The sequence below is a fragment of the Penicillium samsonianum genome (assembly GCF_028829775.1).
Source record: "Penicillium samsonianum strain IBT 33392 chromosome Unknown utg000003l_segment0_segment0, whole genome shotgun sequence".
NCBI classification, from domain to species: Eukaryota; Fungi; Ascomycota; class Eurotiomycetes; order Eurotiales; family Aspergillaceae; genus Penicillium; species Penicillium samsonianum.
The window spans coordinates 6,831,538-6,851,807 of NW_026643261.1; the positions used below are offsets into that span (position 1 = coordinate 6,831,538).

At 47.0% G+C, this 20,270-nt stretch overlaps 7 protein-coding genes across 7 annotated transcripts; 4 read left to right on the forward strand and 3 right to left on the reverse strand.

The window, feature by feature from the left end:
- Positions 1-64: 64 nt before the first annotated feature.
- N7471_006283 (uncharacterized protein) lies at positions 65-2,434 on the reverse strand (the record flags this gene model as incomplete). Its single annotated transcript, XM_057279002.1, has 10 exons — positions 65-307; positions 417-640; positions 714-802; positions 861-916; positions 974-1,215; positions 1,277-1,654; positions 1,785-1,907; positions 1,964-1,994; positions 2,046-2,262; positions 2,313-2,434. The coding sequence occupies 10 exons, from the start codon at positions 2,432-2,434 to the stop codon at positions 65-67; spliced, it is 1,725 nt and encodes a 574-aa protein (XP_057138612.1).
- A 1,543-nt stretch (positions 2,435-3,977) lies between these two features.
- Positions 3,978-4,919, reverse strand: N7471_006284 (inositol monophosphatase family protein; the record flags this gene model as incomplete). Its single annotated transcript, XM_057279003.1, has 2 exons — positions 3,978-4,750; positions 4,802-4,919. 2 exons carry the CDS (start codon positions 4,917-4,919, stop codon positions 3,978-3,980), a joined length of 891 nt encoding a protein of 296 aa, XP_057138613.1.
- Positions 4,920-5,547: 628 nt separating this feature from the next.
- N7471_006285 (RNA ligase/cyclic nucleotide phosphodiesterase) lies at positions 5,548-6,294 on the forward strand (the record flags this gene model as incomplete). Its single annotated transcript, XM_057279004.1, has 1 exon — positions 5,548-6,294. One exon carries the CDS (start codon positions 5,548-5,550, stop codon positions 6,292-6,294), a length of 747 nt encoding a protein of 248 aa, XP_057138614.1.
- Positions 6,295-7,253: 959 nt separating this feature from the next.
- On the forward strand, positions 7,254-8,506 carry N7471_006286 (general substrate transporter; the record flags this gene model as incomplete). Its single annotated transcript, XM_057279005.1, has 4 exons — positions 7,254-7,725; positions 7,776-7,879; positions 7,932-8,020; positions 8,083-8,506. The coding sequence occupies 4 exons, from the start codon at positions 7,254-7,256 to the stop codon at positions 8,504-8,506; spliced, it is 1,089 nt and encodes a 362-aa protein (XP_057138615.1).
- Positions 8,507-9,165: 659 nt separating this feature from the next.
- N7471_006287 (uncharacterized protein) lies at positions 9,166-9,662 on the reverse strand (the record flags this gene model as incomplete). The annotated part of the gene is made up of 2 exons (XM_057279006.1): positions 9,166-9,375; positions 9,429-9,662. The coding sequence occupies 2 exons, from the start codon at positions 9,660-9,662 to the stop codon at positions 9,166-9,168; spliced, it is 444 nt and encodes a 147-aa protein (XP_057138616.1).
- Positions 9,663-12,511: 2,849 nt separating this feature from the next.
- N7471_006288 (uncharacterized protein) lies at positions 12,512-12,817 on the forward strand (the record flags this gene model as incomplete). The annotated part of the gene is made up of 2 exons (XM_057279007.1): positions 12,512-12,601; positions 12,629-12,817. The coding sequence occupies 2 exons, from the start codon at positions 12,512-12,514 to the stop codon at positions 12,815-12,817; spliced, it is 279 nt and encodes a 92-aa protein (XP_057138617.1).
- A 6,288-nt stretch (positions 12,818-19,105) lies between these two features.
- On the forward strand, positions 19,106-20,203 carry N7471_006289 (uncharacterized protein; the record flags this gene model as incomplete). Its single annotated transcript, XM_057279008.1, has 1 exon — positions 19,106-20,203. The coding sequence occupies one exon, from the start codon at positions 19,106-19,108 to the stop codon at positions 20,201-20,203; it is 1,098 nt and encodes a 365-aa protein (XP_057138618.1).
- Positions 20,204-20,270: the final 67 nt, after the last annotated feature.

A 20,270-nucleotide genomic window follows, 5' to 3' on the forward strand; every position in this document is an offset into this window, starting at 1 on the left:
ACCTAATATTGATTCACATTCACGATTACTCCATACACGGAGGAAAAGCAGCCCTATATGATCATCAGCATTCCATCTCAACGTAGTAAGTGTGGCCCTGGAGGCGTAGGAAGATAAGAACACACCCGCATTCCATAGGAGCTATATCCACCTCTCCTGTGAGGTTCAAAAAATCCGGATAATTTCCAGCCGCATTGCCTTTGAGTGGTATGTTCTGCTTCTTGCAAATTTCCCTCATTGAAGCTGGGATACCTGATTGTGCTTTCTGGATCGCCAATGGATCTTCGACGAAGATAACATCCATTCCCTAATTCAAGAGTGAGTCAGTCATCTTCCACAAATATGTTGCTTCAACAGATAGCTAGCTGGTGTAGGAATAAGATTTCTCTGAAAAGGCAAAAGAAAACCAGCCCTACCGCAACCAAATGCCATTCCATGTGGCAATGGAAAAACCATACGCCTGGGTTATCTGCTTGAAACCGGACCACGGTGGAGGGATGATTCGGGTCTGACGAATTCCAGCGCGGTTCCATCCACGTATCACGTCTCATTGGGATGGGACTATTGCTACATGTGCTATTTGTGCGAGCCACCAGTTGAACAGTGTGGCCGTGAAGGTGGATCGGATGTATTCCAGTATCTTCATAATATTTTAGTCAGGGGCCTCAAAGTAGCAATGATGGGGCTTGGGGATAATGGATCGCCTCACTAACCAAAGTTGTATACGACAATTTCAACGATTTCACCTTTTTTCAGGACCACTGGCTTGAGAACGAATGGATTCGTATGGTTTCCATATACACTATGTTACGTTAATATATATCAGTTTGATGTTGTCGTAAGGGGGAAGGGCAACTAACATAGGATTCAGAGCATACTGCTGAGCTGACAGAGCGGTGTATAGAGATGGGACCTTCTGTGGTATGAAGGTGATATTATTAAATCCCGCACTGTATCCCAGTCAGTATAAAACACTAATTTCCTTATATAGAGAGGGAGAGAAAGAGAGGCGAGGAGGAGTGAGAGAAGAATAAAAGATTGTTCTATACCGATTTTGCTCGTTCCCTGGGACTAGCTGGGAGAATGTACTCAAGTTGAGGACAATTTGTTGATCAGGTGGTCCGAGTAGAGGCATCTGGTCAAAAGGAACCAGGCAGAAGTCATCAAACGTCGTAAAACTTTCCACGGACGGTGTTGAAGGAAATGGGAGATGACCTGAAAGTTATGAGCAAAGTTTTTATGCATAGCAAGGGAGATATGATGAATTGAACCATACTGTTATAAACAAGTGCTCCTGTCACATTTGGGTGGGGTGGCGGGGGTGCGGATCCTGGAAACCCTGTTAGGTCCATTGCCCCCAGAATTGCGAAGTTCCGGTCTGTAGTTGGTTTTGTCTTCAGGAGGACACCATAACGCTGGCCAGTTGCAATGTAGAGATCTTCAACAGGCTGAGCAACAGAATAGACACCATCTGCTTCAATAATGGACATATTATGACCATCAATATGAAAGTAGAATTGCGCGAATCCTGACATATTAATAATCCTCAGATAATAGGTCTTATTCGCTTCAACAGGAAATGTGGGCTGTTCTTGATCATTCATTAGAGCAGAAACAGGAATTGGCTCAAGAGCGTTTGGGTTTCCTGGTAGTGCTGTTCATTTTATTAGTCGCTGCTGAATTCATGTCACGGAAGACATACAGAGATAATATTGTTGCAGTGTTGCTCCTTGTTCTATGGGCCATTTAGTATTCAAGTCGCAAATTTCATAAATTAACATTACCATGGTACCAATCAGAGACAGTCATGAGCAACTCGGCATCATATTTGGCAGCGTAGGGAGAATGGGGATCATCAATTATGAGGGGACCACGAAGACCATCGACATATTGGCTCGGGGAATGGCCTATGTACCAGATCAGTAAAGTGGGACTTACAATTTTGGGTGAGTAGCAAACTTACTGTGCCACCAGTAAGTTCCTGGTTGACCGAGCTAGAAACTATGTTAGAGTCTCTACGTAAAGCAGGACAGAACAACTCAAACATGAACGGCATATGTATATGATGCTCCCGGGATGACAGGACATTGTGTCACCATGGGAACTCCATCATCTTTATTGTTACCCGTCATATGAATCCCATGCCAGTGCATTGATAATGACTGGTTTCCGAGGTCATTATGAACGGTTACTTCGAGTGTGTCGTTGACGTTTCCCCTGAGAACAGGAGAAGGCCACTGTCCATTAATGGCAATAACAGGACTATAAACGGTTAGAATTGTCCAGTTTTATCAGTTACTGCGATTACTGACCGTGGTTGCAGTGTATCAGGGTTGGCAGTGATCCAGCTTACATGCCAGTCATACTTGATAGTAGCAGCAGAAGACAGGCAGATAAGGAAACAAATGCAGAGAGCAGTGAATAGGGGGCGCATAGCTGTTAGCAAGAGTTGGAGCAGCGAAACTGTTATAATGGACCCTAAGGTAAAGAGGTAGTTCACGACAGATCAGGACAGACTATAATGTATGTAGTCCAGCCTTGTTACCATCCATTAGGAATAGGGTGGTGTCTACCATTCCCACCCTACATTCTAGTTACACCCGAATATGACCCTTAATATCAAATACGTATAGGTATAAGTAGATCACTGAAATAAAAGGAACCAAATGTAGATTATTATCTCGATGGGAGCTTTGAGAAATAACTAGTCTGTAGCTCGCTCAATCAAACACCGCTAGGTGTAGAACTTTACATCGTGGCACCGTGACTAGCTACGTTAGTTTCCAGCCTCTTGTTAATGGGCCGCTCACTAAGCAGACGGGGAGGATGTGACGTAGCTGAAACCACGTTTGAGCCCGGTTGCTTGGTGTGTCAGAGCCTGACGAGTCTGGCGAGTGTTTTCTTTGTCGAATATCTATACATCAGTCGCCGACTTAAGATGGGGGAATCATGAGACATGTTCGGTTTTTAATATTGGCGGCTCGGGAAAAAGATATTTGGTAGGAACTCTCGCCCTTACGACAATCCATTTAAATTATCGGACATGGGCTTCATGACCCTTGGACATAAGTAGACTCCTTTCCTTTGCCTCCCCTCAACATCTTAGATGTAATTTCACTAGCTTTAGTTAGCAAGGCTTTTGAATCTTCAAGGAAGTACGAGATGAAGCCCAATATTCTAAACATGTTGCTATCGTGGCCTACTCAATCTGCTAGCCAAGAGATATATATATTTGGGGAGGGGAAGCAGTAAGCGGTATCGAAGAGCTCCTGCTGATCATCTTTTTAGTCATTGAGATCATATAGAGACGTTTACTAGCATTCCATAGCTCTATCCCATGGGGGTGGGAAACTCTATGGGGAAATTTGACACTTAAGAATGTGACCAGAAATACTATTTGGAACAGCCAAGGTTGTTCCAGCTGATTATCTGGTCAATCAGGAATACTACTAGACATCACGTCTTCTGGCGTCTAAAGTCTTTGGGGGTGATCTACGGGAAGGCAGATCAGGAAAATCAGTCTCTCTATATGATGCTAAAGGAGGAAGCTAGGTGGAATTCCAGAGACTAGGGAGAAAAAAGAGCAGATCACCTGACTCCAAACATGAAGGGATGTCGCTGTTGCACCTCGTCGTCGTAGAATTGTTGATTTTTAGTCTCTTGTCAAGCGTGACAATTTCCTATTCAGGATCAAGGCCTGACTGCAAGAGAAGGCTAATGCCCCTTTTGTCTGCCCACTAACTATTCCTAAGAGGACCTGGGCCCTTTTCATTGTTCCAAGTTTTGGCGCACAAAAGCCTGTTCCCTTCTCCCCCGAAGTCAAAGCTCTTCGCGCGACTATTCGTAAACTCCTCCGTCATACAACACAAATAATTTATTAGTATATTATTGGACAAATCATTTAGAGCGAAAGAGGGTGATTGGAATCGAGTGGGTTTTTGGAGTAAAAACCACCTATCCGAAAAAGCTTGGACACATCAATTTGGAGGCCCGTAAGTCGACCTTTGATCCCCAATTACTGACCAAAAATCCTCCACAAACTCTTGCTGTCCTTCTGCCGCAGGTCTCACCGCGAGGTATCGGCGGTTATCGAGGGGAGGGTTCCATTCGCCAGGATGGCCGTCAACCATGATTCCTCCAGCTTCAACCAAAATGCACCAAGCTGCAGCCACGTCCCATGCCCAGCAGCCACATTCCCAAAACGCATCCTGCTGCCCAGCTGCAATCCTGCATATGGTGATAGCCGCCGATCCAGTGCACCGAAGCGAATTTACAAATCGCCCGCCGGTTGCGGTAGTCCGAGCTAGCGCCGTGAAGACCTTCAAGTTGAGTTCGAAGTTAGGACCATCTCTGTCGCTGCCCCATTCAATGCCAATACAGGCAGGCCCTAAACCACGTAGAGGAGCTGAAACGAGCGGAAGCTTCTGCATATCCCCTCCGGATCGTTGGGTAAAGGCACCATAGCGTTTAACGGCGCTCCAGAGTTCTTCTCGAAAGGGGTTGTAGACCACGCCGATTGTTGGTTTCTTCTCAATGACAAAACCAATTGAGACACACACTTCCGGGAATGCGTGGACAAAATTGGATGTTCCATCCACAGGGTCAACTATAAACGTTGGCTGGTCGGTGATGGCGACTCCGGTCTTGTATGTCTCCTCGCCAATGAATGCGAATGTCGGATACCGCTTAGTTAGACGTACACGTATAAAGTCCTCTACAGCTTGGTCCGTCTGCGTCACAATATCTGCGGCTGTATATCGGTTAGCTGCGTGTAGGAAAAGAAGCATCGGAATATACACACTGTTCTTCTTGGTTGTGAGTGTGAGCGAGGTCGGCCGGGTAGTAACAATGATGTTACCGGCGTCCTTCACAATCTCGATAAGATAGTTGCAAATCTCCAGAAGGTCGTTATCCGCCATTTTTTTGGCTATTCATGAGTAGGTGACGAAGTGAAAGGGAAAGTTCTCAGGTCTTCTTCTTATACATTCCCATACTTGAGCTACTGAGCCAGAATCGGAAAAGAAAAAGAAAACAGAAGCTGAAATGAGATTTATCGCAGCAAATAATCGCGTGTTGCAAGTCTGGTAAGTTCCACCGGCATTGTATACCACTACCATGGGAGGGGACGTTTCGCCGCTCAATTTACCTTAATTCAATGCGATGTCATGGATGCATTGGTCATTTGGGGATGGGGCTCACGTTGTACAGTATGGCCGAGGCTTCTCCTTCTGCTCGGCGATTTCTGGGAAAGCCTAAAGCCCATCGTAGGAACGTCTTCTAACCAATCGGACGAGACAACTGGTTCATGGCGGCCGTTGGACAACGGGATTTCTTTTATCTAGAAGCGACACATATCTCTCGAGTCCCAGTCGGGATGGACAGCCTGTCACATATGGCTAGTTATATAACCCCTAATATATACATGTGACCCTACTCCAACTCGCAAAAAGACACACAAAGTCGACCTGCTTCGCGTCAGCCCTCAGTCTCAATTCTAACCTCGCTCTTTACCCCCAACGCCTCACAAGCACACTCGACAGAGATACAATGACCGAGATTACGATGTCTTCCACCCAGATTGCCGTCACTGACCGACCGGAGTATCCAATCGGCGTTCCCTGCAAATTCTCGCCAGACGGTGTCGCTCAGCGGTACCCTGGAAATACGACCATTTGCCACATTTCTCCAAGTTCTTCTCTGCAGACCGGTCTACGCAATGTATACACCGCTCTTAGCTCCCACCCAACGCTTGGAAGTGTCATCCGGCTTGTGCCTCCAGAGTCTTGGCACATGACTGTTCTGGATGGTGTTCGTGAATCAGAGTGCCAGCCTGGAATGTGGCCTGATGGCATGGAGAAGAAGCGCCTCGTGGAGTACACGGAGGACTTCACGAAAAGCCTGCGAGAGCTCGGGCGGGAGCTCAGCAAGGAAAGTCTAGCACCGCCGTTTCGCATGCGAGTGCGGGGGTTTGATGCCGGGATTGTTGGATCGGGTCTTGAGGTCGAAGGAGCAACTGCCGAGGAGGAGCAGCGAATGCACAGGTTGAGAGACAGGCTTGCCGACGCCGTTGGCTTCCGGGCGCCAAACCACGAGACATACCAGTTTCATGTTACCATTGCTTATTTGATGAGGCACGTTGATGGTGTAGACCGGGTGGAATTCAATCGGACGCTTACGGAGCATCTAGCGTCGGTGAGGATCGAGTTCGAGCTTGGTGCAGTGGAATTTTGTACCTTTGAGGATATGTGTGCATACTCCAGAGTTTTCTATCTTGGGACGCAGGATGACCATTGAGGCGCTTGTACTTGGACCGAGAGAATCGTCTATGAAATCATGTTGAAGTCTTAGACATCACCATCAACCATTTAGACCTTCGGCGAAGGAATCGTTTCCCTTCTAGCAACAACCTTATCAAGTATAGTGATTAAGTAGGGACTTACAGTACTGAATAATCTGGGCGTTAGATTAGTGCTCCCATAGCTCCATAGCTTCTTAGCTTTAGCATCCATCTCAGTCATGCATCTTGATGTCTCCTTTCTTGTAGCCGTATCTCGACACTGGGTGTATTTCCATTCGGATTTCTTCGTTTGGATTTCAAGTCCCTCTGTCAGATCTTGCGTGGAAGAATCTTTGTTCTAAAAAAACTAAGAACACAAACCACTGCTGCTACAGTAAAATTTTAAAAACGTTTGCAAATTCCCTGCAGACCAGTTTACTAAAAAAATATACCCAGAATCAAATTGGGTTGCGAGAAGTAGTCAACATGATTTGTAAAAGCGATACTTGTCCACAGAAGACCATGATAACGTAGAACCCAGCGAAGCGGTCAACCCCCGCAGGAAGACTTGAAAACGACCTGCCACGTGCGATAACCCCGAAGTATATCTGAGGAAAAGAAAGTCTACAGATTTGTCCGACGTTTCCCCGATCGGTCATATTTATCTCTTGTCTGATTGGTGCCCGGTGAGCAACAGTTTGGTACAGACCAGCGGCCGCTGGATTGAGCATGGCCAATATCAAGACATTGCACAGTACACATCTTGTCCACGCCCCCAAGTCTGAAATTGTGGTTGGTGTATATACCTCGGATAAATTGCAAAGGGAACATATAGAATTTCACATCATGAAGTCTATAAGACTCGTCTCAATCATGCTGGCATCTGTCCAAGTTGTTGTCAACCAGTGATTGCTTGTGTTACCTCTTCCATTCTCTGCCTTATCTTGGAGAATCTTCTTGAAGCGCTACAGAGACTATGGCGAAGCCAGCTTCTTCAGTCCGCTCAGTGGAAGCACCATTCACCGAAGAAGGATGGCTCATCAATGCCCAGGATGGAATCAATCAGGAGCACAACTTGGGTCTCTTCAGAGCCCTCAAGATGTATCCTAAGGCTGTATTCTGGAGCATAGTCATGTCCACATCAATTGTGATGGAAGGCTATGATACCATGTTGATAGGTAGCTTGATTGCTCAACCGGCCTTCCAGAAGAGATACGGGCTCCATCTCCACGGCAGCAAATATGAGATACTGGCATCGTGGCAGGCTGGCCTAAATAACGCCTCTGGCTGTGGCCAGCTGGTCGGTCTTCTCATTGCTGGTTATGTGAGCGAACGGTTGGGATTTCGCAAGACGATGACTCTAGGCCTTGGTCTCACGTCTGCCACAGTCTTCATAATCTTCTTCGCTCCTACTATCGGTATTTTGACCGCCGGAGAATGTCTGTTCGGTAAGTTGCCGAATACCCGTGAATCACTCCGTTTCTGAACAGTTCTACAGGTATACCACTGGGGCTTTTTCAAACAATCCCTGTTGTCTATGCAATGGAGATTTCGCCTATGTGTCTTCGTCCATATCTAACTACTTACGTCAACTTTTGCTGGGTAAGACTCCGAGGGTTTCGACTGGGCTGAATATGAGGCTAACCATTGGAAGGCTATTGGCCATCTCATCGGCGCAGGGATTCTTCGCGGCACTCTGAGCTTAGACAACGAATGGTCTTACAGAATTCCTTTTGCAATCCAGTCAGGCTTTTCCCCGAGACTATTTAGCCGTCTTTGTGCTCGGCTGCTAATTATACTTGCAGGTGGTTTTGGCCATTGGTCTTGATACCGCTCCTCTATTTCGCTCCCGAATCTCCCTGGTGGCTTGTTCGACAAGATCGATTGCAGGAGGCGAAGGACACGCTCAAACGGCTCACTTCGGTTAATGAAGTTGATTTCAACATCGAGAAGGCAGTTTTTCTGATAGTGGTCACAACTACCCATGAGCGTGCAGTCAATGCGAGCACAACTTATCTTGCATGTTTCAAAGGAACCGACCTTACCAGAACCCTTATCTCCATTGGCGTCTACTGCATCCAAACTCTGAGCGGCAATCCACTTCGTGGCTATTCGACCTTCTTCTTTGAGCACGCGGGTCTCTCAAGCACCGAGGCCTTCAATATGAGTATCGGCAATTATGCCTTGGCTCTTTTTGGGAGCTTTTTCTCGGTGAGATCTGTCCCATAATACTGTCATCAGGCTCCTTCTCAATTGTTCCTTCCACTGATCTCAATACCTCTCTAGTGGGACGGTCGTATTCGATCACAGGAGAGTACTCTAGAGTCCAAACTCTTTAGATGTCAACATTTCTGAGGAAAATTGTTTCGTCGTAGGTCGACTGAAAGGCGTGCTTGATATTCAGCTCCTTCATGTAGCGGGTAATTTGTCCTGTAAGATAGTATAACTATTAACACACAAATCTACCTTGGGTATAGTGTATATCATGCCTTGCCTACGACAAAATTTGCCTTCTTGCCCGGTCTCAAAATCCCGCAGTCCTTCGCTCAGCATATCGATGTGCTCGTCGAAATTGCGGGGTTCGAATGTCGAATAGTTTAATTATTTGATCCTTAAATTCACTTGTGATGGGTCTTTGCAAGTGAATTCCTTCATGACCTGCCAAGCGTCCTCGGTAATGGATTCGGGACGGTCCATGATTTGACGGGTTTTAGGCCCACTGTTAGGGTAAAAGCCAGCGATGTTTGGCAGCATAGTCAGCCTGATATAGTCCTTCTAGTACGTTAGGACGAAATCAGTCGGCGAGTGGCGTAGGGTGATGTCGTACCTAACGGTATCTTCTCCGTCATGGTGTATGTGGAAGGCGTTTTCTACGGTCGTCAGGAGCTTCATCGGGGCGACGACTTCACTTCGACGGCTTTGACTTCGACGTTGGTAGGGTCCAGGTTGTTCTGGTACTGGACTGCTTTAGCTTGGTCGTAGTCGATCTGGATACTATGCTTCTGGAAGAAGCTAGCGGGGACTGTGTAGACCTTGGAGTTGGTCGTCGAGTCGGCGCACTCGATATGGTAGGCGGGTAAGTTGAGCAAACGAACCAGCTTGGAGGATGTTCCTCTGTCAATGTCTCCAAGCAGAATGGTGCCTAAAGTACGACGGGATCGACCCTCGGCCATATCTCAGGATAGACGTCGGTATTGAAGTCCACTAGCCATTTCGCGTTACGGACGCGCATAGTAGGGTTGTTGCTAGCCACGATGAGGAAGAAATTGGCGTCTGACAGACGGACTTCAGCGGGCAGAGGAACGAAATCTCCGTTGGCGTCAAAGTCGATGCGGTCGTGGTATAGAAGGTCTGGTCCCGCGCTCTCTTCCCGGTGGAGGAGCATACATTGGGCAAGTCTGTTCGCAGTGGCCAGTTATGCACTGTAGGCGTCGACTTTGTCAGGCGGGCAGATGCCTTTGCGGTCAGTGACCTTTGGAGGGGCGCTGGCAGAGGGTTGGTTTTTGAATTCCTTTTTCTTTTCGTTGCTCTGTGTGATCGAAAAGTCACAGAGACTGCGCGAACAGCAACAATGTGTTAAATTGCCACGATCTCGCTCTCATCGTTTGTGCTCAGATCCAGAGTCTGTATGAAGCGTGCGGCGTTAAGATAGCCCTTAGTGGCATGTATGAATTGGAATAACTCGGTGCGAGGATCGACGACAGAACCGGCCGTTCGATATTCCTCCAACTTTGAACCTGGCGCTCGACTTAAATTTCCGGTGCCAGCTGGCGTTCTTGTTCTTCTTGAAATGCCGAACAAGCAAAGTTGAGATTGTCGAATTCTCGACAACAATCGGAAATCAAGCTTAAATTTTGGTTTTCATTGTCTGGAGAGTCAAGTGTTAAGCTCTCTGCGTAGCCAGGTCTATATCGGTGTTCGAGACTCTGACATTCCGGCTCGAGAAAGCTTTCGGCCTGGTTTTCAAACGGCTCCAAGGAATTGTCCAGGCAAGCATTATTCCATATTTTTCGTTGCCGTTCGAACCATTTTCTTTGAACTGCCTGGAGGTTCTGCTGCTGCCATTCTTCAACTTCAGCAACATGTACTTGGTACCAAGTGGTACAGTGGTAAAGAAAAGACAGTGGGATAAGAGGACCTCCAGTTCAGAACTTTCGAAATGGTTATTAGTCAGATCGATTATCAAACCCAAAGCGGAGAATCATCAATTTTCATACAGTGTGACTTTTGTGACCAGCGAGCGTCATAGCCAATAACCTAGAGCTTGGTATCTTGGATCACGATGCAGACTATTTTGGTTGAGTTCTCCGGTAATACCGCCGAGTGGATGAAATATGGGATGATGAAGTGAAATAATGAAGAAGTGGACCCGTGTCAGGAGAGGACTATGTCGAAGTGCATGGTGCAATGTGAGACAGATAGATTGAAGAGTTGTAGAAGCTAGATTCTACAGAGCTATGGAATCTGACAACCCGGTTACCCTGTGAAATAGGAGATCAATGAATTCACATAGCCATATGAGGAGGGTCGAGAGAGGTAACCAAGAGCCACTTCCAAGGTTGCTTCTGGGGAGTTAGTCTCAAAGGATATACGTGGAAAAGCACATACAATACAACAGCTAAAAAATCACCTTGCATCTCCGAGTCACAATGGTGGCATGTAGCTCGTTTTCTGGAGAATCCCTCCTTTTCTTGAATGTCGAAATGGGACCTGTCTCTTCAGGTGTGGCTTGCAGAGACTATCCCGGGCCTGGCGTCCGCAAGCCACACCTGAAGAGACAGGTCCCATTTCGACATTCAAGAAAAGGAGGGATTCTCCAGAAAACGAGCTACATGCCACCATTGTGACTCGGAGATGCAAGGTGGTGTTTCAGCTGTTGTATTGTATGTGTCGAGCATACAATACCACGCGAAGAACCTGAGAGACAGAGAGTAAGAGGGTGTGGAATAAGAAAGAAGGATATAAAAACAGAAAAAGAAAGAGGAAGAGGGAAGAAGAGGAGGGTAGCCAGTAAGAGAAAAAGTAAAAAAAGAGCTGACAAAATACAAGAAGGGAAATTGAACTGCTGCTCCTATTCATGAACAAACTGGGGCCTTTATATGCCCGAAATAGGTGTGATGTCAGCTTGGGCCTGAGGCAAACGGGCATCCCAACAAAAGGAAAGCGACATATTGTCTAGACAAACAACATGCTACCTCACCATCTCCGCCAAAATTGCTACAAACAAGCCACGGGGCCTGAAGGAGAAAGAATGGAAGTTCCAGGATAGGCAGATGGCTCTCGATATGGCTCTTGGAACCCGGCTTGGCCCTCAAAATAGGATCTGGGCTGGCTCTGTATTGCTGATTTTTGCACAAGGCGCGAGCTGACAGTAACAAGAGACGCAGCTGTTTGGTCTGGTTGATTGTCTTTCTGAACTGGAATAAGCCCTGGAAAGGAATAGACATATGGTAGGTATTAAGACTCCATGTGATGAAACCGCTAACTAGTCATAGGATAGAAATCTCGCGCGTGGTAAATAGATGAGGACGGTTCGCCATTTATTCCTTAACGAGACGTTACAAAAGAATGCCCTTCCAACTGTTGGAAAGATTTTCAAATGCTTGTATCGGCGGCTATTTCCTGTCTAAATATTGCTGGTCCGATTCCCATATCTCTATTACGCCGAAGAAACGACCGCTTGACTAACGACAGCCAACTTCTAGCGGTGCGACTACGGAGCCAAACACCCCAGAGCCCGTCCGACCTGATGTTGGCCGATTCGCAATTTTGATGCCTGTGAATAGAATCGCAACGTCGGCTATCGATGCAGCACCACAAGAAGTTTATAAAGGGAACTGTATTCGACAACAGGCGGACAAGATACTTCAAACTGTCCCTGACTACGTTGCCTGAACTTGTTGATCTTGGATAGAGGATTAGCAGTGGTCGTCAAGAGCTCAGTAACGGCGACGTGGACCTTCTCTGTGCACAGAAGGCTACCGCAGCTCAGAGGATCGGGTTACCGGTATTCATGCTCGTTTCAACTAGCTCGGGGGAGCCTATGGGTTATTTCTCATCGCCGACAACAAGAAAAGAAAGAAGGTGATGAATGGAGAGATATTCAGGACTGGCCGACGCCCAATTCAGCCCAAGAACCATCATGACTGGGGAATGTGTTTTCGTTTTGCGATATGACATTCTGTCTCCCGAAAAAGATGAACAATTTCAGGTCGGATTAACCCCCCATTTCCGATGGAAGGTGCCTGTAACCATGAAAGCCAGCAACGACTCTCAACGTATCTCCAGTGGCATCGTCGACTAGGCCAACCCGAGGCTGAAATGGTAAGTTAAATGCAACTCTCCCCCAAGGCTATACCGTATCTCACGCATCTAGGCCTGGATCAGATAGTCCTGACTGATTCAGATTCGCATCCGACGCCACGGGCATCCCCTATGACAGTGCAAACGACAGTGCAAGCACTGCACAATACCATGCACCAGAGCAGGTCCAGGGGAAACCCCATGATCGAGCCGTTGATTATTGGGGCTGTGGTATAACCCGATTGGAGCTGATTCTACAGAGACCAATTGAGTTGAGGATCATGCCCGGCCGTGACCTCACATATTATCAAGATATTCTTGAGCATTTACAAAAAAACCCACCGTTAGCCAGATGTTCCCGAAACTTGCTAAAAGAGGCTCCAGGTTCACGCATGATGGCTACCGATACTTTTCTCTACCTTAGTACCCCTCAAGAAAGCGGGGAATTGAACAAGAGGATAAAATTGAAGTCATGCTAGATGGTTCGTAAGATCGAATTTTGACGTGATCAGTAGTCTACTTTGTAGGTTGAACTGTTGGATGGTCGCTTCTCGTTTCAAAAATATATTTCCATTAATTGGTTCTACTAGAGCTTCTGTCGCACATAACTCGGTAAATCTGCCAAGGAGACCAACAATAAGATTTAAGGAAATTAAACTCAGTCGCACGCTCCCCTAACTGGGAAATTGTGCTACGTAAGTGGTATCTGAAGACAGACTTGGCTATACCAGTTCTAGGAGAAATATCCTCGTTCGCGTCTTGAAAACAAAGACTAAAGTAGTCGCAGAGCCCAAACCTACAACGTAGTACTCAAATCTGAGGGGTAAAACCACATTTCTCAAAATAAACCACAGCGCAACACCGCAACGCCGCAAACCCGCAATGAACAATAATTAATGTGCAGCAAGCTCCATCCACACCAAGACTTGGTACTCCACACTCCATCCGTGATCTACAAGATTGCACTCGCGCAAAGTGTAAAAACTCAGTCTACTGCAATGGCCAGTGCCCGAAATCAATAATGCGTTCATCGGTCTTGGTAACACACCCTCTATGTTGTATCCACTGTGTCGCTGTTGGAGCGGGAAAGGAGCGGGAGAGGGACTCTGTTGGACCATTTGTCCGATATGGCAATGATACTCGGTTTAGGTGGGGGCTGCGACTTGGGTAAACTGGGGCTTTCGGGGGGCTGTTTCCTCTGGTAATATAGTTTTTTTTTTCTCGTTGGGTGATCTGTTTTTTGGGTGATCTTTAGTGTGGGAATACGGAATTAACTATGGAGTTTGTATGGAGTACGGAGTGCAATATGCGGAATACCACTTAATCAGTGTTGGTGTTGGTGTGTTGTAGGTGCATATGTAGGGAGGTGGAATGGCAATGTGAGGTAATGTCGACTCGGTGCATATTACGGAGTACATATGGTCGACGGCGGCATTGGTATGTTGTATACACAGACGTTGTACACTGAAGATGCAGACTTCCTGTGTGTGTGGGGAGGTACATACGGAAGCACTGTATATCACATCTGCCTCGGCATACAGACCCGGTTGTGGAACGCAGATAAAATTGCAAGTGTGCTGGATGGAGAACGCGGTGAAGACAGTAAAGCGGGTGTATATCTCCCAGGTACGGAGTTGAGTCGGAGGTCGGAGTGCCTGTGTGATAGGCAAGATTCTGATGTCTCAAAAGTCTTGACGCGAGCCCGGGCAATTACATTTCCCTATTTGGACTAGTCTATTAAACTATTATGGAGAGCCCAGGAGATGACTCCTGGGCTTGAGCCCCCTCTCAATCTTGTGAGCAGAAAACATGGAAAAAGGTAAGTAGCATTATAAGTGGGTATGTTTTTTTCTGGCGTTTAAGCACCACTAAAAGGCCTTTCGAAGCACCTCTAATCTCAAGTGCAATATTGCTTACGGTAAATTGGTAATTGGTGTGGTCTAGAAGGGCAAATCTCTATCACAAACACATGATAACTGCCGAGAATCAAGGCAAGGATCAGAGCCAGTGATTTGATTGTGTTCCCCCGATATAACCCTAGAAATAATGTGCCATCTCACTGCAGCTGTTCGTTGCATATACCCCTGCCATCAGCTGCACCGGGCTTCTTCTAGCGACATCCGTATGTCTTTCAAGGTATGTATAAGCTAGAAATGTCGACTGTTGGACAATTATCGTTAATTGTAATAGCATACGGAGTACTCCGTACTCCGTGCTCCGTAGTAAATAGTCAATGGAGCTACGTAGTTGTATACGAGGGGCAGCCCCCCTCAGGATCAGCCCCTGCATGTGTACGGAGTTGAGGAGTATGGATCCCCAACTCATTGATCTTTTTAACTTTCCCTTGTTGGGATCAAGATCAGCGTAAGGAGATCAGCACCTCACTTATGAAAAAGGGTAGACCAAGAATGTGGAACCCTGTGACGGTTGAGTACCGAGGAGAAACGGAAAAAGGTGCAGTTAAATTGGTAAATTGGGATTTTGGAAGGTTTTGGAGTAATTTCGAATAGATTCGGGTGAGGAGGAATGTGATTGGTCCAACCTCTCTGAGGAGAACCACGTTGGCTTGACCGCTAGCCGCCGTCATTGTCTCTGACTCAAAACACCTTCCCATCACCACCTGGGCACATCCACCCAACAAAAACTGCTCATAACTTTGACTTCCAGACGGATAAGGAATGTCTCCCCTGCACCTGGACCTGGACCTTGCGTGGCGTCAGGACCCAACATATCCGAGGATGGCAGCCTGCATTTATGAATTGCGCCCGATACACATCTTTGACTTTCGAACCTGATTATGGTTCGTAGAGTTAAGAGTCGATGACGAAGAATAACCGTGAGGCTGCAGCCTTCATCGTGCATCATGCATTAGACCTTACGTGTCTGTATATCCCAGGTGCTGTGTCACAGGGCCCTTGTAAGGTCTAGACTGGGATTGAAACAGCTTGGAAATCGCCCAGTTCTGAAGCACCAGCTGATTCTAATCTTGCAGCCTATCGGGAAACGGCAGGCCTCTAAGTTTCAACCTTGAAGACATTTGGGTCAAGGTGTCGGAGGATAATTCCAACGATCGTCGAGTCCTAAGATGGGTCCCGCCAATAATGCTGACCAACATCTGATTTAGGGGATAGCGACCGAGGCGATAAAACGAGAAAATTTTTTTTTTTTTCTTTGTACCTTCGTACTCTCCGTACTTCGTCCATAGGCACATTATATCCCTGTTTAATCAATCCCATCACATTTCACACTATCAGCCCCAAAACAAGAACAAAGGAGAAACGCACGGGGACCAGGGTGACCACGACTTGTGCATCCGATGCTACACCGTAAGGAGCTGATGACATGGCGCTAAAGCAAGCCAAATTGACCTGGCCCGCAGCTCCCGCTGCATTCTTTGGGGCTAAGAAGGGGAACCGGGCAATCATAACCCCCGACTTGGAACGTCTGGAAGGATGAAGGAAGCTGGGATCGGCTCCGCCCTCCTGTGTTGCCCCAATAGTGGAGAGGTAGTGGATTCGTGGAGGGGGGTGAAAATGGGAAGTTCATGACTAGTGATAGTCCCTTAGTGGATATACAATACGCGCCTTTCGGAAGTTACTGTCCTTAGAGCGAAAACGAGGCTGATTTGTGATCTAGTCTCGGCGAGACCGCTGATTGCTTTACAACGTACGCCTCCGTCTCCGCATGTACTTATTAGTACTAGTTTCGCTATAGCAAAGTAGATTATATTGAAAACAAAACTTGGTACTGGGCCTCGGATCTTGCCCGGCATGCAGGGTTTGGGAATCTCGTATTTGCTACTTTGTACGGAGCACACCGTACAACATAAGCTGAATCCTGCGAATACAACTGTTGTATGCCTTCTTTGTGTGTTCAAGGGGTGATCAGACTGGGGCTGCATCCTTAAAAGAAATCCCAATGTTGTGCCGCTGTTACGGTGTGCTCAGTGCATACCATACGAAGATCGGCATTTTTCAGACTGTGTCGACGGCTCCACTACGGAGTAGAAGAACTCTGATCAAGACAAATCAGACACATCTGGCCTTCTGGAAAATTATCTCCAATTATTTTCTCTTTTCTTTTTTCCTTTCCCTTTTCATGACCCAGTGCAGGGAGTGGGTCTGCAAATGCGTTGCGCTACAGGCTTGGATGCCGCGTGATGGGCTTGATGTGTTTTGCATCGAGATCGGCTCTTATTAGTACTTTGACCTGATCTCCTGTATTGAACTGAAACAATGTTTATAATGTGTGGTTCCCTTGTTCCTCCCAGAAATGCATTGCAATTTAAATTGCTATCTCCCAACTAAATCCTGCCAATATAGATAGATTAGAGAAAAATAGATAAAAACGCCCCTGACTAGAACCCGGTCAAAGCCCGGGTTTTGGTCTGTTTTTGGCTTTGGCAGAGCCCTAAGCACGATCAGATCCACCTAGCCACGTTGTGAATGGCTCTAGCTACTCCTTTTTCTGACACAAACTGGGTTTTTGATTATTATTTTTAATGGTATGTGGCTCCATTCATTTTAGTTCCACGTTAGTTCAAGACGCCAAGTTCTAGAGATTGGCGCCAATCTTAGACTGGGACTTGGAACTGCCTGTTTGACCTACACATACCTGCAACCTGCCTATATTTGTACGGGGTACATTGTAAGCTGCAGATGATATGAGAATGATATGAAGACTGATCACATTCTATGTGCACATCTTCAAACGTCACTGTTGAAAAACTCCGTTTAACCCGAACTCAAAATTCAAGCTCAACGGGGGTTCAACCGCTTGGGATAGCCGAGCTTCCCGCTCAGAGCCCATTTTTTTTTACTAGGCTCTTTTCTAGATTGTCTATGTTGTATGTACCATGTTGTATTCCCATTTGGTGGCGTCTGTGATGGATTTCTGTGCCACGCTGCCGATGAAACAGGCCCACAGACGTTGAGGCAATCGATACGCTACTACGTATTAGCTATATTTTAGTTGGCGCCCCCCTCTTTTTTTTTCTCAGGTGATACTAGAGAATGACCTAAAAATGTTGATCCTGCAAAAATGCAGGTAGCCTAAGCCTCGCATGGTCCAAGTTTATGTTTTCGATTCAGCCAAGCCGACCTAGTTGGCTGTGCACCTGTGATGAAAGCCGAGTCGAGTAGTCTATTTCTGGGCTCGGAACATTTAAATGAGAAAAGTCAAAAAAAGAGTCAGAGGTAAATAAATACATCAACAAAGATCATGGTGGCAATGATGCATCTCCTGCATCATGTACTCCGTGCTCCGGGTGGTAAATGAAGAGATGTCAGCATGCAAAGAGAATGGCAACCTCACATCCGGGTATGCACAGTACAAAGGGAGAGGCGACAGTTCTTTAATTCTTTAATCTAGACTTTGGGAAGGGCGATGACGATAATTATCGTTAACCCCACTTACACCCCTGTCGAAATCCGAAAATGGTAGATGTGGGTAGTCGATCTCTAGCCCATCACATTGTAACCCTTGCGTAACCAGCTCGGGGACGCTATAATTGGGAAAACAAGGGAAGGACAATGGAAGGACAGAGTGTCCTGTATATTGATTTTTATCAAATCTCGCATTCTTACAACGTTGGATCAGAAGAGAGAGAAACAGACTCAGCCTTGGGGGAAGTATTGGCCGCAGATCGGGCCGGATCGCGGGTCAACCCAATAGGTACATAATAGCATTCCCAGCGGCTAAAGGGTCAAGGTTCCTGGGTTGGAATTTTGAATTTTGGTAATTTGCTTTTCTTACCCAAAAGGGGACAGACGTATAAAAAAGGAAAAGAAAGGAAAAACCTAAGAAAACGGGAGCCCCAGTTTAGGCTGTGTGAGACTATCTATTGGACTATTTGGACTTTTAGCATAATATACCATACACACTATACCCACTATACACTATACACTATATTATACCTATTTAATCTGTTTAATCTATTTAATCTATTTAGTCTATTCTATTCTTCCCCATGTTCGCCTCAAAAAGCATGTTCCATGTTCCCACAGGTCCGATCCCACCCCACTCTGCTATTTGCTGCACTCCGGAGTATTCCCTATGGGCCCTGGTCGAAACGGTGGAACTGCCCTGATTCATGGATTCGGTTCCAGGTTACCCTTTTGTTTTTTCTTTTTGTCTAGGCTCGTTTCGTTAGTGTCAACGTCGTGTCATCTTAGCATGTGCGGTAGCATCGTGGTAGATCCGCTCCCTGGATTCCCTTATAAGCCTGCCTTGCCTAGTAACGGGATCTTCACTGGAATTAAATACTCTCACCCGTTCCTGAACGGGAGCATCGGCTCTTTTTCTATCATACCCACTCTTTATTCAACTACAATCCACACTACGTAAGCTATTTGCGGTCTACCCCAACTGACTATATACTGACTTGGTTCCCCTTTAGTCAACTTCCTCTCTTCAAGCTTTTACTTCTTTCCAGTTTCTTATATGGCCAATTATTCTTGGCAACCTCAGCCGCCTTCAGCAGGCTCTCAATGGCTTCAAGACAATGCATCTTATAGCCAGCCCACCATGCAAGATCTAACTCATGCTTTCCCTCGACCGAGGCACACTCGCGTCATGAAGCCTCGTAGTGCAGGCAACAGTCCCTCATCGGCAACCAGGAGACGATCAACAGTGAATCAAAATGTGATGCATGGACTGCCCACCCAATATCAGTCATCCATGGCAGAAGCCCTTCTCGCCACAGCCGCCCGGAACTCACGTCCGATGAGCTGGCATCCTTCATCGGAAAGAACTCGGGGTCTCTCCAACCCGTACATCTCAGATTTCCCTTCGGATAGCTATGCCGGTATGGGAGCCGTGTCTGATCAGTACCTCAACTCAACCGTCTACGGCGGTGAAAACATAATGTCATATCCCATGACCGCCGACCCCCCATTCTCCCCTGACTACTTCCCTGTCTACCCAACCATGCAGGAGGATTTGCCACTTCCACAGCACACACCGGCGCTCATGACTGGCTCACAAGTCGACCCGATGGGATGGGACGTCGCCGCCATGCACACTGATATGTCAACGATGTCGCACCCGGCCTCCGACAACTGGAACCTCGACATGCTATCAATGGGCACCAACATCCCCCCACCAGAGACCACATGTCCAAGCTACGTCAGCGTCCCCTCCCCAGGTGAACTGAGTGGCCCATCAACACCGGACTTTCTCCCGATTCAGCAATTCGATCCATTCCAACCCATCGCCGAGCCCATGAAGACCGCAAAGGGCGAAGACGAACTGGTCGGCATGGGTCTCTACAGCCAGCCCAACGGAACACTGGCACGAGCCCCGCAGAGCAAGTCAGGCGAGGGCCTGAAACTCGAAGAAACATTCACCCCATCGGACGAAGATAAGGACGGCGAGACAGATCCAGAGGTCGAGATCATTGGACACCGTGAATTGCCTCAGCAACCAACCACCTACCATGATTCCGCGTCTACCATTCGCCAGTCGCACTTCACTTCTAAGCAGCAGCCAAAACAAACTCTGAACATACTCCAGCGGTCTTTCTTCTTTGACGACGATGATGTGGATCAGCAGCCGATGACTGCTGCGCAGCCTTTTGCTGGTTTCAATCAGCCCTGCATGAACTATGGGTATGGGTGGATCTGAGGGGATCGGATCTTTTTTCCCGCTTTTTTTTTCTTGCATTTCTTACGGTACCAGCGGCATAGCGTGG